This window comes from Zootermopsis nevadensis, unplaced genomic scaffold (genome assembly GCF_977971745.1).
Source record: "Zootermopsis nevadensis isolate Lab colony 2312 unplaced genomic scaffold, Znev_1.0 Znev_ptg000021l, whole genome shotgun sequence".
NCBI lineage: Eukaryota > Metazoa > Arthropoda > Insecta > Blattodea > Termopsidae > Zootermopsis > Zootermopsis nevadensis.
Genome location: NW_028259153.1, coordinates 12,659,998 through 12,671,728, shown reverse-complemented (window position 1 = coordinate 12,671,728; position 11,731 = coordinate 12,659,998). Strand labels below are relative to the sequence as shown.

Below are 11,731 nucleotides of genomic sequence, written 5' to 3'. Positions count from 1 at the left end.
TAGGCCTGTTATTGATGTAACGTCTGAAGCATGATTCCTATAATAAGAAAACAAACAGCCATTAAATTAAAGTTGCTGACAGCTCCAGTTAGTACTTGGTCACCGTTAGCAACAGCATTCAATACCAGACCTGGGTGGAAGCTGAATCTAAATCTTATAAAAGATAATGCTGTAAGTACTTTTGTGTTCCACATATTGTATTTTAACAATAAAATCAGTTTGTATATTATCATAACTCATGTTTCAGGGATTATTTGGCATTCCCGAACTGCGAAGTCATGAAGGATTTTATGCTATGAAAGAACGAGCAATATGGGAAACCGACAAACTTGTTACAGAATCGTGCAGCCCCAACAGGTAAAATAATTGTATATGTAATTTATAATTTGTATTTTAAATTAGCCTTAAATTTGTGCCCTATAGGTTGTCAGTGTGTGCACAAAACATACTGAATGTTATATTATCCTACAGGACTCGCAAGTTGGTAGAAATATTTGATGAGTTGTCAGACACACTGTGTAAAGTCGCAGATTTAGCCGAGTTTGTCAGGATTGCACATCCTCAAGCTGCATATTCCCAGGCTGCAGAGGATGCCTGTGTCAGCATTAGTGGCATTGTCGAAAAGTATGTAAACAACAATTTTTATTTCCGAAAACATATTATCTGTGTATAAATAATTTAAAAGCTTCAGTCTGTTGGTTGCCCAAGGTAAACATGTAGGCAGATCATCATTTTAATTGAATTAGAATATCACAGGCATGAAAATATTTTCACAGTTCAGTGACTGGGTTTGTAATGCAAACTGTCCTGTAATACCAGAGCCAAGCGATAATTCTTTTTATAAAAATATGGAAAAATGTAAAGAGAAAGGTTCTTGCAAACCATGTGCTTCCACTCTCAAGTGTTGGAATTATTTACCTAGGACAAGCTCTTACAATACTATATTCTTCAGTAGTTGCAGCAAAAGAGGAATGTCTTTCCATCTACCATGGGACTAGTTAATTTCATAGTACTGTATGAAGGTTCAGGTAAAAAATCATTCTTTTGGGATATTTTTAAATGGTTTAGCAGTTGCCCTTCACTCATAGTTTTCTTATATAGACTTAACACCCACCAAGAGCTGTACCGCACATTACGTACTGGTGTGGATGCAGGGGACAAGATTCCTATGTCTCCTGTGGATCAACATGTTGCACGACTCTTCCTATTTGACTTTGAACAGTCTGGTATCCACCTGCCAGAGACGGACAGAAGGCGAGTCGTGGCACTCAATGATTCAATCTTACAATTGGGACAGAGATTCATAACAGGTGCCGTTTCTCCACGTGCCATCCCAAAAGACTCGCTGCCACCGAACTTACGTCAATTGTAAGCAGTTCTCTTTTTTTATCCTCTTCAACTTCAGAACACAGTGAGAGGTATTACATGTACTGTCCACACAGAGTAATTCAGCCTTATAACTGCACAGTTCCATTCAAACACATCTCTATAATGAACATATAAGAAATATGATTAATAAATACTTCCAGTCATTGTGTATAATACACATCATGTTTTAAAAAATAAGCATTTAAAGAAACTAATATTTTTCTGAATATACAATACTTTAATAATAGTCACATTATAATATAAACAGTCATCCCTGAAGCATAGTGTCAGTGCATGGTAATCTGCAGTAGTACACATTAACATACTTAATAAGTCAGCATTTTTTCTTGTCTAATATATGTACCCTCACATTTCACAACATTCAGAAATACATAACATAGCTGTAAAAAGAAAATAATATTTGGCCTTTTCTGACTTGTCACATTTTTGGATATCACAAACCCTTAGTATCAACATAAAGGGCAATTTTTTAAGGAAAAACTGTGCCATATATATCTGAAAATATGGTAAACATTGTAAATAAAACTTCTTTAATTAAGAACTTTCCATGTAATGAGCTCTGGTACTAATCAAATTCCAATATTTTGTACCCCCCAAAAAGGATACTGACTGGTTGCTAAGCTGATAATGCACCTTTGACTTACATTTAGGAAGTTCCTTCCTTGCTAATAGTCCAGTTATCCTTATAGAGGTTTATCATGGTTTTCCAAAATTGAGCCAAAAAATTCCATGACAATAACTGATAAAGACCATGTCCTTCCTGATACATTCAGAATTTCTCATACAGCTCCACATAAGCTCAGTAGTTAGTGCACTGTCTTAAGATAAACACAGTACTTCTTAAACCAGAGAAGCTGCAGATGACAAAATAATTTTTTAACTTATTCAGCAACACACCAAGCATATTCAAAGTGAAACACTAAACATGCACTACTGTTGGGGAAAATGTGAATTGTGCAAATTACACACAACATTATCATAATTTGGTGTTGCACAGTTTTTCAGTTGATGGTGACCAAGTGCTGGTGACAGGTTTGTATGCAGACTCTCCCAATGTGATGGCACGTGAGGCAGCATATCGCATCTTCCTGCATCCAGACAAACATCAAGAGTATTTGCTTAGCGAGATGCTTAGTTCTCGCCATGAACTTGCTCAGCTGTGTGGCTTTCCTACTTTCAGCCATAGGCAAGTGTGTCTGTATTCCACAGTGCAATCCTTTCTCCAGGGACCTAATTGAGCTGTAAGACAAGTTCTGCTAGGCCGACCATTATGTGATTTTGATGATGCTTATAAAGCCTTCTTTTCTATTACATGATATGTGCACATTTTGAGAAATGGCATAACCATACAATATATTTACTTTCAACACTTTCTGCTTATCTTCAGTCTCTTGTGTAAGTGTTGTTCAGCCTTTTATAAAACAACATGTAGCTCCAGGCTTGACAGTAGAGGTAAAATCAGACTTAAATTTGTAATTCAACAATCACATGTACTGAACCAGGGCTCTGAAGGCAAGCACAGCAGAGACTCCTGAAATGGTGAAGGAGTTCCTCGAGATCATGGCCCAGCAACTCCATAAGAGGGCAGCAGCTGATTTTGACATTATGAAAAAGAGGAAGATAGCTGAAAACCCAGGATCCAATGGACAGGTGTGGATAATGATCCTCCATTTTCAGAAAGTGCAGTGGCCTTACTGGAGTCAAATATCATGCTTCCATGTTAAGCCAAAACATCAAAAATCATCTGCAGTAAAAATGTGCACTTCAGAATTTAAGTTCACATATTTCCAATTATATTCTTTGTGATTCAACATACTTGAACCACTTAGAGCAGATAAAAGTCTATTGTTGGCAGAGCTAGTCAGCAATATATCCACAATTCTGCATCCAGTCTAAATTATATTGTTGACAAAGCTAATCAGAAGAACATATATTATACAGCAATATGGGCTACATTATATATCCTTATGTTTTATTAAACATACACCATGTAAAAAAAAATTCAAATAACACATGCCTAAGGGTACATAATAAATTCTTGTGCAATGAGCCAAAAATACATTATGAAGTTTGATTTGAGTATCATGAGAATTATAGGTTACAGTGAAATTTACCCAGCAACTTCCATTGTAGACCCCAACACCACACTTCATAGATTTGAAATCCCTGGTCTGATTTCTTGCTGGGACAGTAGCTGTCACAGACTTTTAATTTTCTTTAGTCCCTCCTAATAAATATTAGGATAGTAAGTAAAGTATATTCTATGATAAGTTCTTCCATGTCCTTTTGTATACAATAAATACCATCATCATATTAACATTTCATACCCAGTTGACATATTGTCACTAAATAAACCAAGAATCAGTCAGCTTCATAGGATTAAAATATTAATATTACTTATTCCTGTAAACAACAGGCAACAGTCACTAGTGTCTAAACAAGTGGAGTATAGTATAGATATGTTTTGTTGGAAATGGTTAGCCCTTCACTTTGTCTTCCATTAATTTTGTGTATCCCTGTAGTTTGTCCACAAATGTCTTTCTTCCTATTGCAGAATTTGGCCCCATGGGACACACCATATTACACACAGAAAGTGAAACGAGACTGGCTGCAGGTTGGCAGTTCTGAATTCACCCCTTATTTCTCACTTGGAACTTGTATGGAGGGTCTCAACAACCTCATGAACAACTTGTACAATATCAGTCTTGTCAATGATGAGTTGGCACCTGGAGAAATCTGGGCTCCTGATGTTCACAAACTTGCAGGTAACAGAACTTTTGTTTCTTTTAAGAAAATTTTGAATGATTAAATTTAAGCACATATCTCACATATAAAAAATCCTTCCTTCCAGTTTTATCTGTCTGGTTTGCATATCAGTTTTTATAGTACAAAATCAGATATACCACTTTAATTGCTTGGCAACTCTTGAAACTTAGGCATGGCTTATGAATTATCCAATGTCCATAAATATTGTGATAAAAATTAAAAGGTAATTACTAACTAACTCCCTGGTAGCAGAACCCGCAGGTCCAATACCGACAACAACAAAATTACAGAATTACAAATTACACCTATAGCACATTTTATTCAGCACTACAGAAGTAACTGTAAAGAGCATACTGAAAGAACGAGCTCCAATAAAATCTCCAAAAGAGGATAAAATATCAACCTAAAGAACCAAAATGTTTAGTAAGGTCTCTAAAAAGATTTTAATTATGGGCATAATACTGGTAAAGATGATTATGATATGGTAACAGACACAGGTTGGCATTACTGCTAGACTGACACATCTGATCTGGCAACTGAGTGCTAACGTTAATTTTATGTATATCTCATTCAATATTTTCTGAATTAAAAAATATTACAGTTATAATTTGCATAGCTAAATGTATCTACCATGTGATGAGCTGACTATTTATTTATAAAATGGACTTAACTGAACCTTTCTAGAATCAACAATATTGATTGCATTTGGTAAACCCCCTGGTGAGAGTATATTCTCCTTGCCTTTGTGGATAACACTAATTAAAAACAATTGCAGTGAAATTTAATATAAAGTTTATCACTAAAATCTGAAAATGAGGATTTTCATAAATGTTTGGCCAGTAAGTATCAACTATATAATTTAATAAAATTAAATTATTGAATGTGTTCAGTACTTTTCCATTCCATGTTATTGCAGTTTGTTTTAATGATATATTACTTTTTGCTGGTTGGATTTGTAACTAGCATGTTCTGTTGCAGTTATTCATGAAAAAGAGGGACTTCTAGGACATATTTACTGTGATTTCTATGAACGTCCAGGAAAACCCAACCAAGACTGCCACTTTACTATTCGTGGTGGAAAGGAACTACCAGATGGAACATATCAGGTAGCATATGTAGGAATATGACTCCACATATTTTAACTGCCTGCTCCTCATAACATAGTAAAGCATAGTGAAACAGTGTGGATCTCATTTGAAATTTAAACCCACAAGAAACTGGGGTGATAACACCACATGCTAGTTTTCAATGGAACAGGCAATAAACCTGATTTGTGATTTTCCAAAAAACTCTTTTTCATTTCCTGAACTTTCAGGACATACAACTCTTTACCCTGGCAGTGGCAATGTGGTCTCTCACTTTGATGGTAGAATATCTGGGCCTCAACAGTAGATATAACATGAGAATGGAGAAACTACAGAGAGAGGAGCATCACAAGTTATACTGTTCACTTAATATTTAGATGATTAATTCTGACAGATAAGATCAGTGGAACATGCAACATGAATAAAAGGAAAATGAGAAATACAGGAAGGGTACCTTTTGGTTAGGCAAGAGCAAAGCGAAGGGGGCCTATGTAATCTAACATGGGCCTCAAATGGAGGATAGTGCCTTTACAAAGTTATAATGTCAGGGGTGTGGAAAGGGAAAAGCATGCAGAAAAACATGTATTCAGTCTGACCAATCTTGAACCCTGGGCATCTGGCACAAATTCCAACACTCATACATCCAGGCCCCCATTAGGTTTTAAATATTTTATGTCCTTTACTGTTTGTCTCCATTTATCTATCCAGAACCCTGTGGTAGTTCTGATGCTGAATCTGCCAACCCCATGCAGGTCAAGTCCAAGCCTCTTGACCCCTGGCATGGTAGATAATTTGTTCCATGAAATGGGGCATGCTATGCACTCCATGTTGGCACGAACACGCTACCAGCATGTTACAGGGACCAGGTGCACCACTGATTTTGCAGAAGTGCCATCAGTACTGATGGAATATTTTGTTGCTGATCCCAGGGTAAGTGAAAATACATTCAATCATATCACTGAGCATTTGGCCTGACATTTAACAGAATATTTGTCATTCAAAGTGTCGTCTTTCTCTGTGTTTATATTTCAGAATTTTATATTATTTTTTTCTCTCTCTTCTGCAACTGCATGTTTTTAATCCTCCTCCACACTAATAAAATGTATTATATCTTATCAGACCAGGTATCTTTTTCTTTAATTTCTTTCTTATATTTTTAAATGACCTTTATATACCATATTTTAGTATACTAAATGCTGTATGGGGACATTTAATTTTACTGTGTCAGATGTGACAATGGATTAAATTCGCGCATTTGTCACCTTCACAACCATTGTGGCCATTATCATTATATGCCATCACAAACTTGGGTGATTAAGTGTGGCCCAGTTTGGCAAACTTCATTAAGTAGACTTTCCTAAATTGGTCCAAGTCATCATCTTCCTTTTGTATGGTAGTTTATGATTGGTTTTCCACACATTTTACCTTCAGTTTGACAGACATGTTGAAATCATTAAGTTTTTCTTCAAGGTTTTAAGTTCTTGTAGAGTTTTCTAACTTCTGTTAGGGTAACACAAGCATTTGAAGGAATATCTGCATTTTTCAGGTGGTACGCACATTTGCCAGGCACTATGAGACACAGCAGTGCATGCCAGAAGACATGTTGATGCGCCTGTGTGCATCCAAACATTTATTTGCTGCATCAGACATGCAAGTGCAAGTTTTCTATTCTGCTCTTGACCAACAGTATCATGGCTCACATCCTATGGAAGGATCCACAACTGATGTGTTGGCTCAACTACAGAAGCAGTACTATGGCATACCATACGTTCCAAACACAGTAAGTCTGTACCTTATAATTTTGTTACTGTATTTGCTATGCTAGAAAAGCATCTTACATTAGACCATGACTGCTTCCTTCCATACCATTAATCATAATCATCCTATCACCTGATTGAAGAAACTACAAATAAATAAATGTTAGAGGAACAGTACAAATTGTTGAGCTGCTTATTTTGTAATGTAGCCCATTCTCATGATAGGTCCAAATACATTTACTGCACTTCATTCTAAAACACCTTTAATGTAGGATTGAGGTTTTCTTGGCGGTGAGTCTGAAGATTGCTGTCTTATGGCTTGTTGCGCCGTGTAGTCTGGTAGAAGTTTACCGACAGCAGTCTTCACCTTTAATGTATGTTTCTACCTCATAGTGAGAGAGACCACATCTTCCATGAATATAAAACCAGAGGTAAAATTATAGTTTTATATATGTTAATGTTTAGATTTATAGAGAAAAAAACAGAAGGACAAAACATTGAAAACTTCCATGGATTTAGTTATCTACTGTATTCCTGTTACAGGCATGGCAGTTACGGTTCTCACATTTGGTTGGGTATGGAGCTAAATACTATTCATACCTTTTGTCACGTGCTGTGGCAGCATGGATATGGCAAATGTACTTTGAAGCTGATCCTCTGAACTCATCTTCTGGAGAACAATATCGTCAGGAATGCTTGGCGCACGGTGGAGGCAAACCAGCACGTGAACTTGTAGCCGACTTCCTGGGAAGAGAGGTCACTCCTGCCAATCTTGCAAATAGCTTAATAAATGAAATCGACATTACAAATGAACATATTAATAGAATTTGGCAATAATGTTTAGTGGCATGAAATAGTATAAGAACTGCAGGTCTAGAAATCATTATGATATACAAAATGAAATGCTGGTGAATGTTCTTTAGTATGTACTTAATCTTTTAAGTATTAACTATAATTGTGTACTTTGTATATAATGTAAATATTTCATAATTAAAATCTCATATGGTGAAATCAAGGTTAGTAGCATAGACGGGGGAACTGAAGCCTCTGGCTTTATTATGTTCGAGGTTTCCATAGTTGTGTAACAGGAATGCAGAGCACTTCCACTGCTCAATTTGCCTAAAAATATGGCATGACATATGTTCTTTTCTACTCCAGAGGATCAACTAATGGTTTGCTGTCATTGCCAGTACCAGTATCATCATCATCATCATCGCTACTTTCTTCGTGTTTGATTTGTTTTGAGTAATCCTCCTATTACAGATTTTTTGCATCTGTTATGCAGAAATCATGCCACCCTATTGATGCTCTTCATTCACCAGCTTCTCCAATTCTACCATTGTGAATGTTTCATTTTTCTTTTCCACTTCACATTTCACTTCAGCCTACCCAAGTATCATTGTGTTGCACTGGCAATGAAAGGGTGGAAGACATATAGTATGATGCCCCTTTCACTAGAAAATTAATCAGATCCATATACTGTGTCCATGTTTCTGAAAGGGAACATCTCTCTAAAAGCTCAGGTTTTGTTTCTCAAAATACAATTCCTTTCATTTACAACCAGTTCTTTATTTTTTGTTTCCTGCTGGAAGTATTCAATGTTTTATTTGTGGTAACTGAATAGTATCTTGCATTATCTGTGATTATTGCACAATCCCCTTCTGTCCTTGAACATGTCCGTGGTAATTTAACAGTAATCGCATGCTGATTTTTATCTAAACATCCACTGTCTCTCAGGTAGGAACCTTGTATGTGATGATCTTGCATGACATACCATTATAATAAATCTAATTCATTTTCATACACAAACATGTCTGGTGGAATCCTGCTGTATTTCTTTTACTGTATGGTTCTGGTTTACCCAAGGTTTGTCTAGGTAAAAACACTGGCATGTATCAACATACACCCTAATGTTGTACACTTCACAGAAATTTTACTTGCTAAAATAATGTTGCCTTGCTCCATGATGAATTTATGGACTTTGAGCATAAACATTTCAGTAACCTTTAAATGGAAGAAAATGAGCCTGTATGTAAAAATTTTACTCATGTTTTCTTACTCTTGGAAATTCACCTGTCATAAAATTCAAACATGGTTCTGCATACATCTTTCTCATAGTGATGTAGAGCTGTCACTCTTTGGGATGCCTACATAGTAATTAGCAAGAACAATCAACTTATGCTAATATACAGTTCAAAAGCCCATCCACTTAAAAAAATAGTGGATAGGCATACTCCAAGCATACATAAATAATGGACAGCATTTTCATCGCATAATTAACACATTTTATTTAATATCATGATCAAAAACTCAGGTGTGATTTATGGAATATATCCAAAATAAAAATAATGACTGCTTGACCTAACCATAAAATGAAACATTTTTTCTAGAAAAACATGTTAGGTCCTGTACAGAGTTAACTGGTAAAAGCAGCTTACTTTTTATCCCACTTTCCTTTTTTCATAGGTTCATAATATCATGTTCACTTCTGTTCCTCCAAGTAATTATTTATTCAGCTGACAGATTTTCACAATACTTGGATGAACTGCATGCCACTACAGACCATGCCACAAGTCACTTTTAACTTTTCCTAAAACAGGTTTTTGTGGGATGTAGAACAGCTTGGTGGCTGCATAAGATTTACGTGTAGCTTTCAGTCCGACATAGATGACAACCACCAATGGAGCCAGGCATATAAAATTTTAAATGGTGACATCATAAATTACCTACAAACTCTGTATTAAACGTTCATGTATCAACAATTAACAAATATGGTAACAGCATGAAACTTTTTAGGTTATAACAGGCAAATTTAACAACATGATAATTCTTTTAAAATGGAACTTATATAGAGAAATGAAAATGTAGAATTATTCATTTCAATTATTTGCTGGCCTCACTCTACAAACTGAAGCATTTAAAGGAAATCAGGCTTCATTAAGTTCTTTCCAGAAATTACTTCATTTAAATTCATGTATTTACTACATTTCATTAAATTCTGCAACACATTTTCACTGCACTGTAAAAATAAGTTCTCAAAAAAAGTAAAAAAGATAAGTCATCAAATGCACAATCTCTACATTATGCCACTGTTTCTTCACTGTAACTGACTAACCCAGGCTCACAGGTTGCAAAGTGACACCACAAATCACATGATGTGTACGCATGACAAAGAACCACACTATACATTTTTTCTTGCTCTTCATGCTACTACCCTTGTAGAATTGTTGATAAAAACTTTTTTGTAGATATTTGCCACATGAGACAATGGAAGGTATGAAATATATGAATATTTTATCCTTAATTTTACATCAAAAAATGAGTGCATAAATTATGCGATGAAACACATTATTCTCCAAATGCATACCATGCTATTTTGCACACGTCACTGACCTTGATGTTCATTTACTGCACATACAAATCCATTACTGTGAAGTCAACAAACACCACAAACTTGATCCTGTACTGACACATTAATTTTCCTTGTGTTTCATAAATATATATGACAATAAATAATTGTAACTCTTATTGATCTCCATATTTTATCACGTACTGTAAGTCTATCACAAAAGGATAATCAGATTTGAGTGTCAAGAGCAGGGTTGTACTGCACTGATTAACCCAATGGAAACATCCTCCTTCAACCCTTTAAAGGCAAAGTTCATCTAAATAATATTTAAGAATTTAGTCTGTACCACAAAGGAAACACAACACTTCACCATTCCGTTTACCGAAATACAAAAACCGCAAATACAAAATAGAGAATTACTGACTTTTAAAGCTGTTGGTGTATATGGTTATCATATTGCTTTAAAGGGTTAAATAGCTTGCTGATGGGCCTGAAGTATTCAATTACAAGGCCAGATCAAAGCAGATAAAACAAGGGTACATGACCTCTGGTCATGCTGTAGCTCTATGGACATATGACTGCTCAGGAGTATAGCTCGGCATTGGACTTCAATGGATTGAGGAACAAAACAAAATTCAAACAATAACTTTTACAGAAAACACTTAACACCACTTACAAACAAAATCCACTGAGTAGTTTCATTGATGACCATTTTAACTTTGTCACTTGCCACCAAGGCATGGTGCGATGGTGCATCCTAAGGTTATAAAGGGAAGAGAAGTCTCCAGATATGGAGGGTAGCTGCAAATAAATTCAATAAGTAGTTGCAGACAGGGGACAAGAAATGGTCCTACAGCTTCAGGGTTGGGCACATGGCCAACAATTCTGAACTGTAAAACACCAGCATGTTACTAAGGGATTTGGACATATTCTTTGCAATGACTGAAAATGGGCATGAGAACTGGGACTGAGATGGAATTTGCAAACATATATGGATATGGAGTTAAATGACTGGATAGAGTCTGGTGGCAGATCATTTGTGAACATGGTAATGAACTTTGGGCTCCATGATAGATCAAGAAATTGGCTGGTTGAGTATACTATCATCTTGTCAAGGACTCTGCTCCATGCAGTCAATTAGTTTGAGAGATTAAAAAAAACAGACAGAGACAAATATGATCATCCTAGTTGATGTACTTCTTGCAAAGAATGCATAATAAGGTACAGTAGAAGTTCTTTTACAGTGGCTGTTATTTACTGTACTGCCAATATTGTTGTTCAAGTAGTAATACCAATTCCTTTTTAGAGCAATGAACTACTGAATTGTAAGTGTGATAAATTAGCTGCTATAACACAACAAAAAATGTGATTGTGCAACTGTAATG

General features: G+C 35.7%; 1 protein-coding gene across 1 annotated transcript; it reads left to right on the top strand.

The window, feature by feature from the left end:
* Window positions 1-30: 30 nt before the first annotated feature.
* On the top strand, window positions 31-10,525 carry LOC110840240 (mitochondrial intermediate peptidase). The gene is made up of 11 exons (XM_022085170.2): window positions 31-171; window positions 248-357; window positions 472-624; window positions 1,102-1,368; window positions 2,387-2,575; window positions 2,892-3,039; window positions 3,944-4,154; window positions 5,134-5,261; window positions 5,949-6,170; window positions 6,787-7,020; window positions 7,541-10,525. The coding sequence occupies exons 1-11, from the start codon at window positions 31-33 to the stop codon at window positions 7,832-7,834; spliced, it is 2,097 nt and encodes a 698-aa protein (XP_021940862.1). The 3' UTR covers window positions 7,835-10,525.
* The last annotated feature ends 1,206 nt before the right edge of the window (window positions 10,526-11,731 follow it).